This window comes from Pyrgilauda ruficollis, unplaced genomic scaffold, assembly GCF_017590135.1.
Source record: "Pyrgilauda ruficollis isolate IOZ18807 unplaced genomic scaffold, ASM1759013v1 scaffold2, whole genome shotgun sequence".
NCBI lineage: Eukaryota > Metazoa > Chordata > Aves > Passeriformes > Passeridae > Pyrgilauda > Pyrgilauda ruficollis.
The window spans coordinates 24,422,816-24,446,126 of NW_024519206.1; the positions used below are offsets into that span (position 1 = coordinate 24,422,816).

At 41.4% G+C, this 23,311-nt stretch overlaps 2 protein-coding genes across 6 annotated transcripts; one reads left to right on the plus strand and one right to left on the minus strand.

The window, feature by feature from the left end:
* Positions 1–562: 562 nt before the first annotated feature.
* On the minus strand, positions 563–14,606 carry KBTBD2 (kelch repeat and BTB domain containing 2). 5 transcript variants are annotated; one of them, XM_041466242.1, is made up of 6 exons: positions 14,451–14,606; positions 13,314–13,452; positions 9,870–9,949; positions 6,638–7,167; positions 3,721–3,886; positions 563–3,289 (listed from the first exon to the last, which is right to left on the minus strand). In XM_041466242.1, the coding sequence occupies exons 4-6, from the start codon at positions 6,805–6,807 to the stop codon at positions 1,754–1,756; spliced, it is 1,872 nt and encodes a 623-aa protein (XP_041322176.1). In that variant the 5' UTR covers positions 6,808–7,167; positions 9,870–9,949; positions 13,314–13,452; positions 14,451–14,606; the 3' UTR covers positions 563–1,753. The 5 variants fall into 5 exon arrangements, with proteins under 5 accessions (XP_041322176.1, XP_041322175.1, XP_041322177.1 ...); XM_041466241.1 differs by lacking the exon at positions 9,870–9,949; XM_041466243.1 differs by lacking the exon at positions 9,870–9,949 and having other exon boundaries at positions 13,298–13,452.
* Positions 14,607–17,624: 3,018 nt separating this feature from the next.
* LOC121353018 lies at positions 17,625–23,311 on the plus strand. Its single transcript, XM_041466509.1, has 4 exons — positions 17,625–17,772; positions 18,497–20,380; positions 21,150–21,275; positions 23,121–23,311. The coding sequence occupies exons 1-4, from the start codon at positions 17,625–17,627 to the stop codon at positions 23,309–23,311; spliced, it is 2,349 nt and encodes a 782-aa protein (XP_041322443.1).

Here is a 23,311-nt window from a genome sequence, read left to right on the forward strand (position 1 = left end):
TTATCTAAAGCCCCTTTTCTAGCCAAAACCTTTAATAATTGCACAAGACAAAATGTGGTAAGGCCCCTTGAGACCTAACCCAAACAACACATAGGTTTGTCTTTATTGAAGGCTGTAGTTTTATCAACTGCAATAAGAAACAATTAAGGAAAAGCCAGTGACAGCCTGCACAATGGAGTAAATAAATTTGCTCTTGCTTACTTAAGATTGAAAATAGGTCTGCCATTGTCTCAACTTACAGAAAATGTTCCTCCTTAATGCCTGCTGTTCTTCGCTTTCAGTAAGGCAGAATTTGTACCATGATTGGAGAAGTGCTGATTTGCAAAAATGATAGCAGGGATTTCTAGTCCTGTGTAATCCTGTAATGAAGTTTGACTTCAATACCTAATTTCCAGCTTTTGCTGAGTAGTAGTGAGCAGAATCAACTTAACATACTCATCTCCAGGCTTTCTGCAGCTTAACTATTTCTAGCTTCTTTCAATAAGCTACTCGCTACAAGTGTGCATGTGGTGGGAGGGTGGCACAGCTCTATTTATTTCAGCCAAAAAGCACACTCAGGCAATTGGATTCAGACTTTTTTAATAAATTAATGTCATTCAAAATACAGTGCCAGAACATGATGCAGCTGAACATGCTAGTAAGGTTTGTCATGAAGCACCTGTGTTCATGTTAGGTTGGCGGCACCCCGCTACTGCTAGTGGTTCCTGGGATTAATGCCAGAGCAGCACTAGGCATCTGCTCTCCTGCACACACAGCACAGGATATTCCTGAAGTTTGCTTCCCCCCCCAAAGTAAAAAACCTGACAGCTAAGGGATATCTATACACAATCACACTACAGTAATGCTTGTTATTAAATTAACAGAAAATAGAGACCTGGTTAATCCACACTAAAACTTCGTTTTACAATGGAAAAATACATCAGCAGCAGGAAGTAATATACATGAGCCAATGTTACTGTAATACAGAATGTGGAGGCATTTACTGATTAAAGCCCCACATAGACCCGCACTATGAGGGCTGGCAATTCCTATTGCAAGCCCAGCAACTTAAGTCCACACCTGGTAATCTACCAGCTGCTTGGAAGACCTGTATTCTAAATAGACAGGTATAAGTTAGTGAAAATAGAATACATGCACCTCATCATACAGCTTGACTGAACCTGCAGTCATTTTGCCCAGCATGTTACCATACAATGGAAGATCTACCCTTCCTACCACAGGTGTAGATCCATGGGATTTGTTTCTTTTTCTTTTAATGGCATTACTATACCAACATAGATATTAGTATTTAGTAAGTGCAGCACAGTCCTTTAATTAGGCCACACTGACAATTATATAACTAGCACTTAAGTAGACTATCCAGAAGTAGTTAAAATGTAACTGGAAGATACTTTCAAAAGAGTTGTGACATCATCCTAGAAACAATAACTACTATTTTTTCTTAAGATAATTTTCCTGAACTGAGACTTTATAGAACTAGAATTAATTCTTTAGACAAGTCAGATGCTCAAGCTCATGATATACATATATTTTTCTCAATTATTTGATAATAGTATTTGAGATTATGGAAGCATATCTGCTCATTTCACTAATTCATACTGAATGGCGGCAAGTGTTAGGTAGGGCATAAAAATACAGCTCATGAAAGACAGCTCTGAGATTTCTGTCCCCAGACCTGTTCTTTCACAGCCATTTATTTCTTTTATTATTTTATAACTGAGGACAGAGTCAGTTGTGCAGTCTCATTTGGGAGCTATACAGGTGGTAATGTAACCATCTCCCCATCCAGCTCAAATTCATCAGCTCCGTCTGGTGAGAAGAGATACGTTGGAGGTTTCCACGGGGACTCTTCAAGGCAAGATGGATACAGCTTTCCTACAGTGCACCGGAAGTCTTTCCCCAAGTCCCACAGCACGCGTTCTGATATGTGCTGCCTCAGGAACCAGCGGTCGAGTTCCAGGTCATACTGATAGGTGGCATACTTGGCTCTCTCATTCATGTGGGTTTCCCGTATAAAGACACATAAGGAATTGGAGATGACAACGGCCCTGACGCACGGGTCAGAATAGCGCTTGGCAGGGATGTTGGCTGCCATCCTCCATTCATTTTTATTCACGTCATAGATCTCCACTGTTACGGAAGACCCATCCACAGTACTGCTAGGGAGCCTTATCCCAGAATTGCTGGCAATATGCAGTCCTCCGATATAGAATATCTTATCACCAAAAGCAGCAGCTGAGGCGAAACATCTGCTCGTTTGTCGCATCGCCATCTCCACCCAGGCGTCCGAGCGGGGAAAGTAGCAGTACATCAAGTTGTGTGCCATGACGTAGATGCAGTTGTGAACCGCCACGGCCGTGCTCCACTGCCACGCGCAGGGCAGGGGGCTGACCATGGTCCACTCGTCCTTCTCGGTGTCGTACCTCTCCACAGTCCTCCTGTTGAGCTCCCCGCCAACGCTGTCCCCCCCGATTGCATAGATGTATCCTTCACAGCACACCAGGGACGGCTTGATGCGTACAAAGAGCATCGGCGTCTTGGGGAACCAAGTGTTCTGCTGCGCATCAAACCAGTAAAAACAATTCACAGTTCTGAAGGCAGCCTGGAGTTTGCTGCTTTTACTGTGATTGGTTTTTGTGTTCTTCAGAGGAACTTGCCCACCTGCTATATAGATGTCATTATCGGGAGTTACCAGCGTCCCAACCTTATGCAAGTCAGCGGGAGGGTTGCAGAGTTTGTAAACTTTCTCTGCCTGTGGGCTGTAACAGACAGAAGAGTAAAGACTACCAGGGTTTTCAGCAGCAGCTTCAATGAATATCATCATCTCCTCTTTTGTCATACCAAGTCTGGGCTTGAAAAATTTGGGCATCGATTTGTACAGTCCTTGCACCACCACTGATTTATCATTAGGTGGCAAGCCTTGAAACCAGGCTCTCTGTGTTACTTCTGAAAGTGCATCGATCCGGATTTGGCTAAGAACAGAGGACAAATACTGCGAGCGTGATTCCGTGTTGTACTCCAGCCATAACATAGCAGCCTCACGCACTGTCTCCTCCTTTTCCACATTTAAATTGTCACTGCTTAAAATATCTATCAGTAGATCATGTGACAGTTGCATGAAAGCCTCCTGGTGGTACACAGCTGTGAACTTGTGCTCCACCATTCTTTTAGCACTCTGTTTTAACTCTTCACAGCTGAAGAGATCAGCAAAACTTAATAGACGCACACAATTTTCTGCGTTAATTTTTTTGATTAAGTATTCTCTACATCGTTGTAACACATCATCTACCTGTAACGCAAAGAAACACATGAAGTATTACACATACAGTCTATGCTTTCACGTAGCACCAGAACGTAAAGTACCTGCGTCTGGTGTTGAACAACACAGTTCAGGCACGGAATACTATACGTACAAAAAACACAGCAGTGACTCACTCAACTGCTTCATACAGACCAAGTACACAACGTGATTATGTCTGCTGGCAAAACTAATTTTCTAAATGTTAGAAATACACTGGTTTACTTCCAGCCTTCCAAAGGGACTGTCATGCAAGGAGGGATAGCTACATAAAGCAAATTTGGCAAGCAACTGCTGTCTATACAGAACAAACAGAGCAAAAGTGTTTTGAAATTACGCAAGAGGAAAGATCTTTTACCAAGATAAAGAATAAAGTGGTTCAGAGATTAGGAGCTGTTACTTCCTCCTCTAAACATTCCTACCTGTAAGAAGCAGGCAGTTTCATAGAGCTGCTCTACTGTGCTGTCGCTTATTGCCAGGTTACCCGTGTATGCATAAGTGATGATGATCTGCAGAGTGGCTGCATCCACATTCCGCAGGTGTACGTGTGTCTGTTTGCTCTCGCTCAGCCCGCTCATGAACATTGCTCTGAGGAGAAACACATATTAAGACAAGGATCAGCAGTGAATAATCTTAAACAGTCACCTGTAGGCCTTTGGTGATTACACTCCCAAAGGTGAACAGTCCTTTTGCAGGCCTGTTCACAGGTGTTTAGGATTTACCTTAGGTTGACATCTACTATTTACAATAAAACATTTGGACAGAACATGAAAAGAGTAACATCAGTGCCTTCTGCAGAAATACTTTATATTCATGCAAACCCTTCTGTGTTAATCAGCAGACGGCGCTAATGATTTTGGAGTTTTAATGGCACAATTTAAATATTTTCTATGATAGGTGATAAGAAACATCCTCCAAAAAACACTGTTGAAACATCCACAGCTAGACTTTAGATTCTAAAACAAAAGAAGCAGATTTATGTAATGGACTGAGCTAAGTAATATCAAAAAGGATGCTCCTCTGGGAGGAGAAGAAATGGAGCAAGGACCAGCACTCTATGAATTATTTCTTATATATCATTCATCATAACATGCAGTAAACTTCAAATTTGCAGGCAAAAATCAAAAACAGAAAAACCTATCAGATGTAATCTGGGAAAAAAAGAGCGAATATTTCCATTACATCTTCCTGAAGAAGACTAGAAAGGCAATTTGAATTGTTTCCTTAATGCTTCACACACCTCTTGCCCATCCTGGTATTTTAATTGTAACACAGTTAAGAACTAACTGCAGTCTGGTACTATAAGCTGGGTACTTGTCTATTTTCTTAAAACAGGGGACATTGGTTTCAAGAGCTTTATATTGATTCAGGTTTGGTATTTATGGTTGTGCTAAAAATTCAGTTCAAGGCTCTTTATCTTTATTTGGGCTTTTAATTTTTTTAGGAAACCAGGTATGAGAGAAGTGAGAAGGGACAGTGAGTGCACCTTTTAGTCCTGCTTCTGGGTGCAGAGGTGAAGGGGACATGGAGGTACACTCCCTAAGCAAAGCCATTCCAGAAAGCATCTGATACAAAAGACATTATCCCATCCCCATTTCTCTGTCTTCTTCTAAACTCCTCAACTCAGGGCATCTTGCATTTTAGGAGGGATCACTGACTAACTGAGTATCAACTTGCTGTGCAGCTATTTAAAAATAAGCAAAAAAGTACAAGAGGGTACAGAGACTCATCAGAAAGGAAGAGAGGGAGCTGTTGGAGGCTCTGGCTCTTGCTTACACACTGCTGAGCCGCCTGTGCTGGAGCAGGGCTGCACATCATTCAGACACAAAGATGGAAGGTAAGCTGGCTGCAATCACACACAATGGCTGGATCACACAGCAAGATGCTTTGCTTTTCTTCCCCCTCCTTCAGGGCTATCAATTTTTCATAATAAAGCTAAATTTAGGAAGCTGAGCATCTTTTTGTAAACCAAAGTAGAGAAGAAAAGCAGAACATGACAAAACCACAAGTTTGATACTTCTTTTAACCAGTGCCAAAACCTCATTCCATAAATAATAAACAAACACATATGAATAAGAGATTTGACTGCACATTCTGATGCAGCACACTGGGTGGACTCATGACAGCTTTCCAACCTTATGATTAACCACCCACATTAAATCTGGCTACATTTGCAGTGGCTGTTATTTTACAAATTGTTGGAACTATGTCATCTGCACAGGGCCAATGGTAATAATTATTATCTAGTGATCACACAATACTTGTTGCTAAAAGTTGGACCAGATTCATCTGAGATGAAAAAATAAACAGAAAAGCCAGCAGGGACAAAAATTTTCTGTATAAGTAATAAATTAATCCTTCCACAGTTTTCTACAAGAAAGGAGGCAAAGTACAGAAAACATCTCGGATGTGTTCTGCATAGTGAGCCGGTCTCAGGAAAAGCAGATTTGTAAACTTTCCAGTGATTGAACCAGAAAGAAAAGTTACAGTCCCTCCACAATGCATCAGGAAGGTAGAACATGCGTGGATGTCACTCAGACTAGTTTCAAGCTTCAAAATTCCTTCCAGACAGGCAGATTAATTATATTATGTTGCCAACAAAAATGATTAATCACTGCAGAAAACTCATGATGCCTCATCATCCAGGTCTTACTATGAAGGCATTTGCAAAAAGTGGTAGCATTTAATATATCTTATTAATAGAAATGTTTTCAAAGACCAAAACCGGGACATTTGGAAAACAAGAGCTACTGAACTAAAAATTTCAACAATATCTTGGGGGGGACCATGAAACAAAAAAAAAGAACCCAAACCACACACACTTGCATTGCCACAACACTCAAGGAAGGGAAGAGTTTCCAGCTTTGCTGAGCAGGGAAAACCAGATGATTCAGAAAAGAAAGTCATGAACTTGCACATCAATCCCTACTTTTAGCAGATGCTTCTACTAAGAAACTGCAGTTAAACATGACAATAGAATTCCTGCAGCCAAGTCTCAATAATCCCTTGTTATCCCACCTTGGGAAATAAATTAAGTATTTTAAAGATTCAGTGTAAGAATAAGAAATGTACTAATTATTCAGACTCATTTAACTCCCTAAAGAAAATGAGCCATCACAAGTGTGATTTTTCTCCTCACACTCATCTAAGGAACTACAATAAATATCTAGAATAAGTCCCAGGAAGCCAGAAATTTTATTTTACTCTGTGTTGGAAAGTAAGGATATTTAGGTTTTGTACATAAGTTACTGATCTTTAAGTCTCTGTAAGACATTGTCAATCAATTACTATTACACTCAAAACCAGGTACCACAGATTTTACAGGATTTGAATACTTACCTGAAATATGAGCTGCACGTTGCAAGAACCATCTTATGGCAGGGAAATTCAGTGCCCTCAACAATCAACACTATGTCAGTTAGCAACTGCTGTTCATAAAAGAATTTTAACTGCTCCAGCAAGGATACAGCATACTCTGTATTTATCTGCCTCTCGTCCTGGGTAGACATGACTGTATTCCATTAATATTTCCAGGACCAGAGAGAAAAGTCAAGATCTCTTCAACAAAGAAAGGTCAGCTGAGTTGTTTCTGAAGTAGCCAGGAAAGAAATGGCAGGAGGTCTGTAGCCTTCAGAAGTGATACTGTTAAAAACGGCAGTGTTATCTTGAACTGCTGAATCAATGTTTCAGACTTTGACCTCCTATTAGGTCATCATGCTTTGACTTGATGTCCCAATCTGTTCGGAGACTTTCAAGAGTGTCTGCAGAGCTCCCGTTGAGATCTATGACGCAGCAACTGAATGAACAAAAGTGAAGTCTGAGGTAGATTTTGTGGTAGCATCTCGTGGTCAGTGGCTGCACTTGACTGACTGAAAGCAGGAAAATAAAATTAATTTACATATTAGCACATTTTGGAAAACCTTTCTTAGTTACCTCTTAGAAGTAATTGTCTAATAAGCATTTCTAAATTAGTACTTCATCACTTGCAATAAAACCCTTCTAAGAAAAAAATTTAAACAACAAAGGTATCTAAGAGAAATGAAAAGCAGAGGAGTTTGTACATTAATTATCATATGACCTAGACTCACAAATTAAAATTATTTATTTTGTCAACACAGCTCCTAAGGCTGGGGAGTTAAAACAAGGTTCAGTACGACTTCATTCCTCCTCAAAGAATTACCCAGATTTCCCACTGAGTAGACCTGTGAATTTCATTCAACCATTGATAAGACAGCCACTTTTTTCCCCATTTCTACATTAAATAGTAAGTTTTTCTGCTTCTTTGTTCTTGTCTACTGAAAGCTTATCAGTACCAGGCTACTAAAAATACAAATGCAGTAATTTTCACATTCCATCACTTTCCAGCTAAACTCTCAACATCATTATCAGCCTGTTTATTTCACCTTTGGCATTCTAGTAGAGATGAAGCAGAACTAGCAGTAAGTAAAAAAACCCCAAAAACAAACAGAACAAAAAACCCTAAAAGTCTTTATTTCCAATGCATATTAAATTCATCTGCTCCAGGCAGAAGGGCTTCACCTATTAATATTTCACATTCCCTTGTTTTTCCTTCTGAGTAATTTCCATACAGCCAGGTAAGCTTCACTGCTGCAGAGAGGAGAAAAGAAAAACAAGGAAATAATAGGAGCAAAGAGATGCTGGAATAGCAAGGCTCAGAACACCTACAGTGGCTCCCAAGGTCTATTATCTTGTTTGGACATTTCTCCTCTTAAAAATGGGGTCAGGTTTTATTTCATCTTCCACTTGAACACAAAAACCTAATTACGAATGGGATAGTTGTGACAGTAAATTACCATCATAATGGACACCGGAGTACCACAGCTATCAAATGCTTCCAGATTTATTTAATCTTGCAACATTCTTTTGCATTCCAAAACTGAGGAACAACCAGGACATGTTTGTCTTGTGTCTAAGATATCACTATCACTACAGTTCATGATGAACAGAGAATGCAGAAACAACTTGTGTGAAATGACATTCCTTAAATTCCACACAAAAACATAAGATTTAGTGTAAGACCAAGACAGTAGAAATACCTGCAAGCCACACCAAAGATCTACTGTTTCAACACAGCCCTGCCTGTAATACAACTCAGAAGGAGCCGTCTTTCAACATTCACTCACTTGAAACAGATATGCTTAATTAATGCCACTTTAATTACTACTAATTTAGTGTCCCTGATCTTTTTTCTTTTTCAGTGATAAATAGACACAAACAAGAATCTCAAACTCTTGGTTTTCCCTATTTGCTTAACTGGAAAACAGTCCAGCTGGTCAAACCCAATGCTCACTGTTGAGGTGAAGGCAGTTAATTAAGGAAAACAGAAAAGGCTTTGATACGTGGGGGAAGGAGTAGATATTACCGTGTGCTACAATAACAGATACTAGCACAAGTCTTGACTGAAGACCTTCAAGTTTCAGGTAACCTCTGAAGTCACTAAACCATAAATATATTGAGGATATAGAAATACTGCTCCATCTAAAGCATGACCTTCTGCTTCGGGTCACACCTTCTTTCCACCAAGACAGTGTGCATCTCATCTCTGCACTACTGCCCACCCTCCTGGTACTCTGGGAACACTCACCATGCAACCCAATCCATTGACAGATTTTGCACTGAACTTTAAACAGCTACAGAGACACACAGACTCCCTACGTGTGTTAGGGCCACAGAAATAAATAGCTTGTGGCTCTGCTGGTATCCCGAGTCTCTCTACAGCATTGTTTTTCCTGGCTTAGGAGTAAAGTTTCAAGAACAATACAAGCTGGTGGATTAAGCTCTGTTTGGGCAGAGCATCAGTAACACAAAGCTTTAGCAAAAGAACTCATTGATACCATAACTCCCTTTTCTGATGTAACTGTAAAGAATATAAATATTTTTTGATAAACAGGAAAAAAAAAAGAAAATTAATATGCACTGGTTCAGTCATTAGGTAGCAGAACAAGTCAAGGATGCCATGGAGAAATTGATATACACCTGCTAGTAAGATTAAAGACATTTTTGGCAGAAAGCTGCTGACAGTCAATAACTGAAAAAGCAGACCTGTTCAGCAGAAGACAAGTTGAAACTGTGAAATTAATTACTATAAATAACTGGAACATTTGAGTACGACCCTCAGTAGCAGAAAAGATTGAGGAGATGACAGGAGTCCTGTTGCAGAACATTTATGTGATGTGGATCACCTTTGAACCATACATTTACAAAGCTGGAGCCTTTGGTTTACAGAAAACCATCTGTCGTGTACTCAGGGAAGTGCACATGGTAGGAACATGCTACATACACGATTCCTGTTTTCCACATCTATACTGTGTTTTGCTGCCAACAATAACCATTTGCTAAAGAACAAAGTTTTCTATTTGTCACAAAGTCAGGACTCACATCCCATTCCCTTGTAATGGAAATAAATACATCAAGGATCTCTGAATTACTGGTCCAAAATTGCCATAATTTATATTGTCATTTGCCGAAGAGAATTGAATCTGTTGAAAACATTAGGTAAGTGGTGGTAGTAACATCATTTAGTGCCTGGAAAATCATCCAAGATACCTACCTCTCTCACACCTCTTTGGAAAGTTCAAGAAAATTTTAAAGGAGACACTCTCCTCACTTTGAGGCCGAAAAACTGAGGCACTGAAATAAAAAGCAGCTTGTCCAAAGCCATGTACTTCTGAAGGAGGAAAGCAAGAGGCTTAGCTAGTCCCAACCCAACATCTCTCTCACTGCGCTGTGCCTGGTTGGCATACAGTCATTGGATCTGAGATAAATGAAAAATTGGGGACTTGAGAAAATGTCTACAGATGCACTGCTGTCTGCTGGAGTCCCAGTAACTATGCAGCAGTGGACATTTCTCATTTACGGATTAAAAGATCTATGGCTAAAGTTAGCTTTATATCCTGAACTGAAATTTTCATAGAATAAAAATAATCCCTGAATACAAGATCTAGGAATGAGACTTTCCCCTTCAATGATGTCACTGAAGTGACGATTTTGTTCTGGGTTGTTTCTTGGAAGCCAGCTATCCAAAACAGGACTGGCAGGTAGCTGCTGGAAGGCCACAGGGTGCTGAAACCATGGAATCACTGGGTGATATAAAGTACCTCCCTATCTAGCTGGAGAGCAACATTAAGTAACATGTTGATAAGAGGGTTTGTTTTTAAGTAATTATTCCTTTTTACTTAAGTAGTTTTAATGAGGTGGCTTGTTAACACTTGTTCATGTACTTCAAATCTGAATGAGACCATTCAGAAAATTAGTCATCAAATGTTAATGAGTTATGGGATAGGCTATTAATTGCCTTCCTTGAATCTGTTTATTTTCTGAGGTCAGGCAAAGATTGATAGAGATACTGCACTACATACATGGCAGTGGCACTACCCTGCAGTGTGTAACAGGGAACAGGTATACTGACTATTTCCAGTTTGGTAGAGAAACATATAAAATACACAGATATAATATTCTTGAACTGAACTTATTTAAAAAAAAATATTTCTTTCCCACCTAAATTATAAGAAGGGAAAAAGATATATAGGCATCTTTTCTTTGGGGTTTTTTAAAGAGATTCTGATTCCTTCTGAAAATCCCATTAATTAGTCTGCCAGATTAGATGCCTAACTTCCCATTAAATGGTGGGAAATATGTAAAAGATCTATGAAAGTGTCACAGGTTTCCATCTGCATCTTCAGCCATCAAATACCTCTTGAATTCCAACTTCACTAACTCAAATTCACACTTTAAAAAACACACTTCATTTTCCATATGTCTGAAGAAAAAAAAAAAACACAAAAAAAAAAAAAACAAAAAAACAAAAAAAAACAAAAAAAAAACAAAAAAAACAACAACCCAAACTTATCTCCCTGGACATTCAATTTATTTAATCTAGTTCTAACTAATTAAAAAAAAACCCAAACAAATAAAAAACAAACTTTAAATACTACTTTTGTGCACTTTTAATCAAAATCCTATTTCCACCCAAGGGCAGCTTCATCCAAATCACAAGTAAAAACACATCTAAAGAAGTGAGTCATTCACTATTTTTAACATAATAAAAGGTCAGAATTTAGACCTGAACAACTGTAAGCCAAACTACACAAGCCTTGGTGTGTGGAGACAGCAATCCTCCCAGCTAGCAACACAGTATCCAGCTCAGGCACTTCAACACTTGGTTACTATGAGGGATATTCTGAGTTACAAACCAACCAGTTTCAAACTTAACATACCAGCTAATAGCAAGGGGGAATGCGAGTACTAAAACTGATTACAATCAATTATGCAAATCGACACACCTAGCCAACAGATCTCAAAGACAAGAAAGAAAGAAGAAAAAAGGAGTTGGAAGCTCTAGATTCTTGAGTAATGTATCAAATTTGCATCCTTGGCAGTGAGTAAGAAATAGGTAATTGATGAAGCAGTTCCAGACTTGGAAGTTTTCCTCTCTTCTAAAGCTATCAAAGGTGTCTTTGATAGCACAGTAGTCCAGAAAACTGAGGACATCAAGGAGATTCTAAGGCAGCAATGTGAAATTTCACTAAAAACAAGGGAAAGGTTTAATCCTACAATGTTAACTTGAAAATGACTATTCAATTGGAAACTACTACTATTTTCCATGCATATTATGCTTGGGAGGTGAGTTACAACTTTGAGGTAGGTGAGTTTTCTGAAGCTACACAGAAACTGGATACTAGAAGTGTCAGACTCCATGTTAACAACATGCTTGGTCACAATGTACTCCTGTTTTTCTGCTCCTAAAGGAAGTTATACACTAAAGGAAATACCTGCTCAGAAAGAAAATTAGCATTTATGACATGATAAACCAACAGCTTGGCAACTGGACTTCTACGCTGAGCACAGGTAGTTTCCATCCCCAAGGGTGTTTCTGTTTTGTGGAAGACGACCTGTTTTGGAAAATTAACCTTTGAAAAAAAAGTGGGCCATGGATGTCTCCAGTAAGATCTAGCCATGTATCCTACATATAAATTTTTTTTTTGAACTACAGAACATTAATGAAGCTAGTGTGTTTTATGTAACAACTTAAATTCCAGTTTAAAAGTACATGTCATTTTCTTAAATATTCACTATATGACACTTAACTATAAATTCAAGCATTTCAACATTAAGAAATTAATTAGTCATTAACGTAGCTTAATTAATTGTAAGTTAGTGCCTGAAAGGTTAAGTCTTATAATGGATATCATACTCATGCATATAAAATTTATTCTCAAAGCACAACAGTCAGTAAACTAAGAAAGAAAAATTTTAGGGTTTATACCAATTCTGGTCTGCTTCGTAATCACATGACCAAAACAAAAAAGCCTGCTTCAGCAAAGAAAAAAACAACAACAACCATCTGTCTAAAATGTAGTCAAAAATATTAAATAAGCAGCAACATTTTTTCTTCCTCTTTGGACTGTTCCTGAAAGATGCTGCTTACACATCTTTGCATATAAAGGGATCTCTCTACTCGACACACAAAAACAATTTGGAAAAAGGTGTGACACCTATACTCAAATCATGAGACTACTTGATGTATACATTTACTATGCAATGTAATTAAATGAAATACTAAAAATTACCTATTCCTCCAGATAGATTTCTGAGAAACAAAACTACACTCAGTGTGCATTTTAATAATCTCTGAAATACATCATCTGAACAAAATTCATGTAGCTACAGCCCTAGGTGAGCTCACAACAGCACACAGCCTTTCAGCCCATTATGAACACAAAGTAGATATACATGATGTAGAAAAGCCAAGCTGGGGCTTTACAATAAAGCCTCTAAAAATGCACGTGCTAAGTACAGTACAAATCCGTCTCTAAATCATAATTCAAGTTATTTCAAAAGCAGCAGGTATTTATCCCGTTTCATAGCAGAAATAATGATAAACGCCGGGAAAATTTGACTAACGTCAAAGCGATACTATCTGCTTATTTAGTCCGGAAAAGCTTACTAAGAATTATGTGACTCTTTAAAGCTACATACGACCACGGAAGCCCACCCTGGTGACTGCCGGTGCCCAGTGTACGTAAGCACAACTAGATGGATCAGCAGGGAACGCAGGGGCAGCTACCAGGAACGGCAATGCCACCACACCGCTCTTCTCCTCCAAGACTTCCCAGTGCGTGTCCCTCCGAGCGCTGCCAACACAAACAGCCAGGTTTCACACATCCCCACCTGCCCAGCCCAAGGGGAGCCCCGCTACGCCCCGGCCCCCCACCACAGCCCCCTCCCGCCTGCGGGACGCGGCGATGCTGGACTAGGGGGAGGAAACACATTTCTTCCCTCTCTCCGATGCTCAGGTGCGCCGTCCTGTCCCTACACAGCCCTGATGCCTTTGCTGCTTCCCCCAGAAGGAAGGGGGCACCTTCCCGCTCCTCCAGCAGCGCCACACTCCGGGCTTAGGAACGATCCCGATGGCCTCTCCTCCCCTCGGGTCTCCCGGGAGCCGGCCCTGCCCGAGGGCGCGGAGACGGCCCTCGCTGCCACCTCCGGCGGTGGCCGGCGGGCCCGGGCGGGAGCGGCCGCGGTGGGAGGGGGCGGGCGGGAGCCGCGCCCGCCCGGCGGGGGGAGCGGCTGCCGCAGAAGCCCCCACGGGCGCCCCTGGGACCGAGGCCTCCTCGGGGCGGCCGCTTCCCCGCGGGGACGGGAAAGGGCCCGGCGGCCGCGGCACGGCGGGACGGGAGCGCGGGAGCGCCGCCACCAGCGCCATCGTTCCCCCCACAACCCCAACCCCAACCCCTCCGCCCTCCTCCTCCTCCTCCTCCTCACCCGCCCGCCGTTACGGAGCGCCGCGCCCGCCCCGTCTGCGCATGCGAGGCGCGGCGGCGCGGGGGGGCGGCCGGGCCCGCCCCCGGTTTCCTGTCCCTTCTCCCGCCCGCGAGCGCCCCCTGCCCGCGCGCCCGGCAGCGGCGCCTCCCGCGGGATGGAGCGGGGCCCCCGCGCCCTCTGCCGGGAGCCGCGGCCCGCAGAGGGACAGGATCCAGCGGCTTGGGAAAGGCCTCCGGGACCACCGGGTGCGACCTGCATACTGTCATACGGAGCCTGGCACTGAGCGACACATCCATTCTTCCCTTAAACACCTCCTGGGACGGGGACTCCAACAACCCCAACCCCAACCCCTCCGCTCCGGACAAACCTCCGGCGGCCGCTTCCTCTCGTGCCTGGCCGTCCCGACCGCGGGCGGCCGCGGGGAAAGCGGTGGGGGAGGAAGAGGATGCGGCGGCGGATCCGGTCTCTCTCCCAGGCTGCGGAGGCGGCGGCGGCGGCCCCTGGGCGCGCAGGCGCTGCTGCTGCTGCCCTGTGAAGAAATTCCTCCTAATGTCCAACCTAAACCTCCGCTGGCAAAACTTGGTGCCGTTTCCTCTCATCCTTCCTGTCGATGGTATCCAGGGAGAAGGGTCCGACCCTGCCTGGCTACGCTCTCCTTTCAGGGACCTGTAGAGAGCCATAAAATTTGCCCTCAGCCTCCTTTTCTCCTTTTCTAACGACCCCAGCTCCTCACAGGATTTGTGCTCCAGACTTGCTACAACCTGGAGGCCTGTGGGCTTCAGGGTTAACACCCAGCTGGGTCCTGTCCCCCTGGAGTCCTGGAATGTCCTTTGGCCAAGTGTGGGTTTGCTGCCCTAAAAGCAAAGCTCAAAGCTCACCTGAGGTTTGTGGGGACTGGAGCTTACTCTGGGATGGAAGGAATTGACAGGGGCACAGGAGGCTGAAGGGAGGTACGAGAGAAAGGAAAATCCTGAGAACATATACCTTTTTAAAAGCCATGCAGTGTCACTTATTTTCTTTATTTCTCTTTGGGTCCATCCACCAATAGAAGGGCTGGGAAGTGCACTTGAAAGAGGTGAAAGTATGATGGATGCAGAGCAGAGCTGGGGATTTAAAGCATACCAGACAAGTCACAGAGTCATAGAATGTTAAGGGCTAGAAGGGACCTTAAGGACCATCGAGTTCCAACCCCCCTGCCACAGGCGTGGACGCCTCCCACTAGGTCAGGTGGCTCAAAGCCCCGTCTGACCTGGCCTTGAACACTTCCAGGTATTTCATTCAACAACCTCCTTGGGCAGCCTGCTCCAGTGCCTCACCACCCTCACAATCGAGAATTTCTTACTAATATCCAGCATAAATTTCCCATCTCACTTTGTACTCATTGTCCTGTTGCTACAAGTCATGCAAAGTGCAAGAGCTGCTGTCAGCGGAAAGGACAAGCTTCGGCTGGGAAGGTCTGCAAGGAATGGATCAGTAACCCTTCCCAAACATTTATAGTTTGTGCTTTGGTACAAAGCATGTGTTTAATCTGAATGTTCTAGAAAGAAAAAACACATCCATTTTGGGAACTTCCCAACAGAGGAATACAAAGAATCTCTAAGCATCCATACCCCCTTGTTTTTCCCCAACCACTCACCAGCCGGCATAGCACATGCGCTGTGCTTTCCTCTCCTTCCACGTGCCCCTGTACCAGAAGTCTCCCATTTGGAGATGTACAATTCCAGAGCAGCAACTCAGAGTCTCACCTCCTCTAAAAAGGCAGGGTAGACTCAAATTGCAGCTTCACATTTCATAAATTCCCATGACACGTGGTGAAGTACACTGTATGGGAAGAAGTGCTTCTTCTGTTCATATGGAAATAACATTGCATTTGTCAGCCCCCTCAGCCATGTTAGGATGGAAGAGCATTGCTCCCTTTACTCAGTACTGAACAACTGGTAAACCCTGAAAATAAATGTAAACTTGCCTTGGTCTTCTGATTTTTTTTTTCTCCTGAAAGAATTGTTTTTAACTGCAATTTGAATCAAAAGATTGGTAATGTTTCCTTTTTTTTCCCCCCTAAAAATAAAAAAGTAATTTCCAACATTATAAAAGGGAAATACCAGATGCAGCTTAAACAACTGCAAGATGAGACTGCCAGCTTTCTGTACAACAGCTGAAGGCTTTTACAACTCTTCCTATCCGTGTGTTTTGATTTTCCTCCCACACAATGATTGAAAAACACTCCCTGCATCACTGTTAAATGTGCCTCAGGTGGGAGGAGGAGTGGACAAGTAGCAGCTGCCTGCCATAAAGAGGACGTGGTTAGTTTTTTGTAGGGATGTGAGCGGCAGCAGCAGCAGCAGCAGCAGCAGCAGCAGCAGCAGCAGCAGCAGCAGCAGCAGCATTATTATTGGACTTTAGGTTTTGTGGCTCTAATGGGGAGGGAGGAATAGCTTCTTGTAGAGGGTTTTGTTTGGTGGTTTGTTTTGTTTTTGTGGTGGTGTTTTTTTCCCCTTTTCTACACCACTCTCCTTCTCAAAGGTCAAAGTAATTCTTTGGCCTGAGGGAGTCTGTAGGGTTTCTGGTGCTTTCAAGAGCTGCACTGGCCACCCTAGATGGAAGCTGAAGAGGGCTCCAGCATTCCTAAAGCATTCTGAAACTCTAGGCCGAACCGTGTGCTAGTTTGTAACAGGTCTCAAAATAATTTTTTTTATTTAATTTTTTTTGTAACCTTGAAGTGCTTGGATCTTCTAAGTTCTGTGTTCTCTGATTTCTTAGAGTTTTGCTTATAAGTTATGTGTGATAGTGTTGTATTGCTTGCAAGTATTAGTTAACTGAGGAGACATCTAAGTGTGGGAGGAAGTTCTGTCTTGTGAATTTATATGGCTCTGAATGCAAACTCACACACAAGGATTTTGGGGGGGTTGTTTTTGCTACCTATCATTTGGTTTAAGCGTAGGAAGCAGGGTGTCACTGAAATACTTGGTTTACTACGTTAGTTAGCTGTTGTTCTTAAGTATAGTATAAAGTGCAAATCCTGAATTAATGGAGTTCTTATTGTAATGTGCAACAACGCATGCATTAGCATTAAAAAGTGTTTTCTTCATGAAGCATTAAATGTCTGATTGTGTGAAGCTGAGCTTTTTTTTTTTTACCATTTGTGTGTGTGTGGCCTCTTGCTTAAGGCTAATTCATTGAAGACTTTTTTTTATTTTTTAATTTAATTGGCTGGGATACTACTTGTAGAGATGTATGCCTCTAAGACTACTGAAGCTCTGTTGCTCTAGAGCATGTTACAAGGTTGCCTTGAAGGACTAATATTGGGAGCTGTGTACAAAAGCTTGCTTAGCAAAGCCCAACAGAAACACTTGACCTTGATAGCATGTCAGTTTGTTACCCTCTGTTTGGAAGACAGCAGCTTCCTTTTGGAAGGATATGTTTTCTTTGGGCAGGGAGAGGAATGTCTGCTAAATTCTGACTGAGCATAAAAATAATTAAGTCATGCAGTTTTTAAAGTGGTTGGTAATGATTACTTCTCTCTTTTAGTGCTTAAAGAAAAATGAATACTGCCTCAACTTCAGAAAGTGGATCATATTCCACAAACCACCCAGGACCCTTTATTTATGCTCAGTCATCAGCTCAACAGCCTTATCCAAATCCATGGTGCCTCAGTTATGCATACAGTCCATACTGCGTACCTGCTCCAGGTAAGGAAAACAGCAGCTCTCTGTGGGATCCTTTCTTACTTAGTTACATACTTTCCTCCACTCTTGCAGTATCTTGGGAGTAACAGTATCTTGCAGTAACTCTTGAGAGTTTAACAAATACTTAATAAATCGGATTTTTGACAACTGTAGCACTACGTTAATTGTGCCTTAAATATGTAGCTTCTGTGGTGGAAAGCATCTGCTTCTGGAGAATGGAAGCTAAGCACATACTAAGTAATGACCATCCTGCAGACACAGAGCTCCAGAACATACTTAGCAATTAATATGTGTGTGTATATGTGAATTCCACATGAGCATGCATGATAGGTATGGATAAATGTAAACTTAAGAAAATTAAAAAAAATATTGTTAAATACACCTTGTAAGTGCTATACCTCTGTGAGCTTCTGTCTGGAGCTGTCTTTTTCAAAATCAGTGTTATATCAACAGTCTGTGAAATAGCCAAAAAAAGCACAGAAATACAACTTGGTGAATGTTCCAAGGGATGAAATCAAGCTCTGGTTGAAGTGTAGATGTTGAGATAAGCTACTGCCTAATGAAGAACTCTCTGTTATTGCACCAGATTTGCTTCTAAGCATTGAAAGGTGGAGTGTTTTATTTACATATGTGTCTGATCTTGTAGCTGTCTCTGTCTAGTAAATATGATTCAGGATTACTTATTTCAGAAAGATATTTGTCTTTTCTTTTTGTCACCAATGTCTAGGCTTCCGAAGTGGAAATCCATATTTTCCATTTTATTCTGTTGCGCTCCATGAGTACCCTAGATTTTTTGTCCCACAGCACCCAGTGCATGCAAGAATTAACAGAAGGCCTTATTTTAATGGTGCCCCACCTTCCCCTATGTTTTATCATGCAACAAGATTTAGGCATTATAATAGCTCTGGGAAGAAAATGGAGACAAAAGAAACACAGACTGATCCTAGACAGCCTGAAAGCAAGCAAAAAAGGCATCAAGATATCCGTACAGAAACGAAAGGTTGTGATGCAGGAAATACAGCCTGTGTTTCTCCTGGTATAGGTACAGAGACTGAAACCACTTCAGAGAAACAAGATTCATTTGGCTCTTCTATTGTGGTAGACAGAGAGTTTCATAATAAGAACCCTGCCAGCTCTACACAGTACAGAAATCTTCCTACTGGAAGCTATGCCTTTGAGAAGGAAGAAGTGAGGATAGAATACGGAAATGGCTCTCCAGCTATTCAGCTGTGGAAGTCCTTTAAAGAAACAATCCCATTGTATGATGTGGCAAGCGGTAAACCAGTTCCAGAGAACATAGTGCCACATGACTTATTTTCTCTTAGCTCCTGTGAAGGCTTGCTATATGGCCCTCACGAAGGGGAGAATATGCTGCCAGGAGCTTCCTTAGATGAGAGAAAAGCTGTTGTCGCTGCCAAACAGGGTGCTGAAGCTGTGCAAGAGAAAGATGTCCAAAATAATGAAGTTAAGCTGGATGCAGAAAAGATGGCAAAATCCCCCCCAGGTGAAACCATGGCAGTGCAAATCACAGAGTTGGCAAGATCTGTTGGTGTAGATCAACAAGTGGTAATAGCTAAGAAATCTAGCACTAAAAGGGCTGCAGGATCAAAAACTTCTCAAGAAGAGCCTAGTTTTATTCAACAAGCAGGACTACTTCCATCTAATATGGAGGTAATGAGTGACTTTCAGCAGAAAAAGCTGAATTTAAGCCACAATGCAACCAATGAAAGGCAGACAGAAAAAAGTATTTGGTGTGACAAATCAATTGAGAAGTTTGCTCCCTCTAGCAGCTGGCTGGCTTGTTTGGACAGTATGGACACAAACTACAATGCTTGTTTGCCACAAAGGAAGCGTCGAAGTGTAATCAGTCTGTCCTCTGATGACATGTCCTCTGGAGAGGAAGGCTCATCTACTGATAATGCCCCAGTGTCTTATTTTGTGCCTGACAATGTGCTTCAGAAAAGCATGTATACTCTTCAGAAAAGTACAGATGGCTTAGAGCAAATTAAACATGGTGGATCCCCTAATGTAGATGAAGCGGTAGGAAAGGAGCAGGTGAACAGCCTCAATGACCAAGATGTCAACTCTTCAAACACAAAGATCAAAGAGGCTTCCAGTAAAGGCAGAAAGCTGGGAGCCCTTTCTAGGTCCTCTAGTAGGAAAGAAGTCGATTCTCCCAACAAAAAAGCAACTAAGAGCTTGTCAGAAGTTGAGGACTCTGAAGAATATTCTGCGAAGGGAGAAGAGGAAGATGGAGAGGATGAGTATGACGGGGATGAGGATGACGATATAGATGAAATTGAGTATTTCTTTCAAGAAGCCCCTCCATATGGCATCTTGAGGCCAAGTAAAGGAAATTTCTACCAAGTTGGCCAGAGAGTGCTTTGGAAACCATCTACAAATGCTGTACCAGCACAATTAATTAGCTGGCCAGCTCAAGAGAAAATAAAAACTAGGAGTGGGCTTGTTGAAAACATTGGTGTAGTTTATAAGCCAAGGAAGAGAGAACAAGATGAAGTGTACAGTGACTATGGGTATTATGGAAGAAAGAGGCCTATGACAAGAAGAGAAGGACTTGAACACCAGCGAATGCTATGGAAATTCTTGAGAGGTGAGCTAATTGCTAAGGACAAAGTGCTCATTAGCAGCATACACAAAGAACACCTAATTGCAGTTTCATATTGTAGCTTAAACTAGTGGGAAGATTAGAGCATGTTGTATCTTCAAATTTGGCCAAGAGCCATAAGTCCTGCAGAACACTTTCTGAAGCAGAGGGAAGTTTGCAACTTTTTAGCTACTGCATAGGGACTCTGTATTTTTACAGCCAGCAGAGAATAATGCAGAGACTCTCCTTTGTGTTAGATTTGATATACTTAACTCTCTGACATTAGTGGCAATTTATTAATTTGTAGAGTTTAAGGTTATTTGGATTATGTATTGACTGTTGCTTAATATCTTAGAAGCTTTGCATTTCAGTTTATACACTCTGACTCTCCTATCACAGACTAATGCTGGGTGCATTAAACAGAATTAAATTCATTATAATCTGGTGGACATACCCTGTGTAACTTTCCTGCAGCTGAGGAGTCAAACAATTTTTATTTTTTTAAATTGTAGCTGCTGCTCTCTTAGCAAAAACAGTTTTGTACTTTGAGAAAATTGGTTAGAAGCAGTATTAAATGTGGCCTGGGAAAGGACATCTTATTTATACCATGGTAGATCCTCTTAGAAATTGGATTAATGTAAACTGAGAATAAGAAGAGTTATCAGTTTGTCACTGGTTATATGGTCGCTTCAGCAGGTGGCTTGTGGATCAAACAGTACACCTGCATTACCAAGACTAAACACTGACCTTAATGTTTTCTTTTAATTTTAATTAGGAAGGCTGTTAAGAGAGAATATGGGGATACCACCTGAAGAGTACTGGATTAGAAGTGGTGCTAAACCCAGATTTACCAGCCAAATACGTGGTAGTTTCTCACCTCCAGCAAGGAGCAAAGAACAAGGTACAACTTTCTCTGTGTGTTTTTGTTCTTAAGGAACATCCAGAAGGATATGATACAAAATAGCAAGCATGTGATAGTTGAATAAGATTTGAAAACAATAAAACTAATCGTTCTTGCTTTGGTATTGATAAAATGCCTATCAGTCCGTGTATCTTGGATATATTTATAGCCTTCTCAAGCTGAAACAGGGTAATAAGGGTGCATCAGAGATACTTCTGGGGATTTTTTTAAAGGTAATTTTATAGGAAATCAAAACATTAAATGCTTTGATGTGGCCAAAGCAAAGCCTTTATTCGTGCGAAGTTGTTACTGCCATAAACTGTAATATTAATTCTTTATACAGATGATGCTATTCTTGATAGCATGTGCAGTGGTAGTTTCTAATTTTGATCACTAAAACGTGTAGGGAGTTCTATGTGGCAGCTTCATATACCAATGCTCAGAAAAATTACACAGTTGCCCTGACACCGCTAAAGAATGATTGAGTGCAAATCATTGTGATCTAGTTAAGGAAAAGATGAAGAAATCAGTTGTTTTAACAAAGTAATAGCTTAGATAGATAGTTTCATACCTCATGAAGCAGAATGTTTTGTTTTTTTCTTCTTTATATTTAATGTCTTACTTGGAGTTCAGATCTGGTTTTGATGCTTTTCAGAGGTGTTTGAGTGTAGGTGCTGTTGGAACAGCTACAGAATTTGCTGTAGTGTGGGTATTGCCACTCTCCTGGGTTATGTGTTTTGAGTATTTTGGGATCAGCCTATCAAATAATGGGGTGTGAGGCTATCTTCAGAACAGCCTGATTTGCTTCACTTCAGTTCACTGATAATATGCGTCAGCTTTCCTATATCAACAACCAAGTAGATAGTGTTTTCCTCTGTTCTTTCTCTACATTGCTTTCCTGCTTGAGCATATTGGGGTTTGGGATTATTTGCCTCTTGCATTGGAGGCTTTCTACATGCAGACTTCAGTGTTGTAGGGTTTTGTTTTTTAATGCTAGCATGCTCTATAAGAGTTGAAAACATTTTACTTTAGCAGCATTGCTCTTGGCTCTACTACAACAATGTATAAAAATATGGTAATAGTTCTAAAATAACTGTAAATTACCTTTAACTTTCAGCATGTCTCTTCTGCATCTTTGAATCCATAGATGGTGCAGCAAACTGAGGATGTTTAGTCTATTCCTTGCTTACTCTTCCTCTTTTTCTAGGCCAGGTAGTTTGAAGAAGTCATCACATTCAGTGTTAGGAAGCAGGAACTGGTGTTTTCTGAAGGCTGTTTTTGAGAGTGGATGTCTCAGAAGTGCTATTAAAATTACGTTCTCTTTAAAAATATTGCCTATATCAGTACTTGCTTTTTCAAATTAAAGTCCTCTGCAAGTAAGGAGGTTTGTCTAAACAAGATATATGGCTTTAGCAGTAATATAATGCACTAAATTTGACGGCTTGAGCAGTTTACTTGTAGAGCACACCTTCACAGGTCTGAAGTTTTTTAAAGACAGTGGGTGAATTGGGTCACTTGGACAGCACCGACTAGTCTTGAACACCTGAAAAGTGAACTAAGGCAGAATTATCCAATGTACTAGGCTCCTTTTTCACCACATTAACACCTATCCAAATTATGACCCAAAATACAATGCATCCAGAATTTTGGTTAGACAGTGATTAAACACTGTAGATGCGTAAGACTTGCTTGACATGTAGTGTCAATTTTATCTGCTACTTAAAATGGGTACAAAAAAGGGAGGGAGGAAGAGGAACACCACAGATCAGCTGGTGAAAATCATGGTTAAATTTGCCTTGAGACTATGCATTGGAGAAATAACACCATTTGTATCTTGTTATTTAGTGTGCCCACCTTTGGTTAAACCGAAGAAGAAAAGAATGGGCAAGCCACCTTCAAAACGCAGAGACATGAGACATGAGGTGGAAGAAGTAGAAATGTGGGAGCTGCCTAAACACAGCACACACAAAGGTTGGTATACAGTGACAAGCTACAAAAATGACTGTTACGAGCATTTTTTCTATCTTGGGGACTGA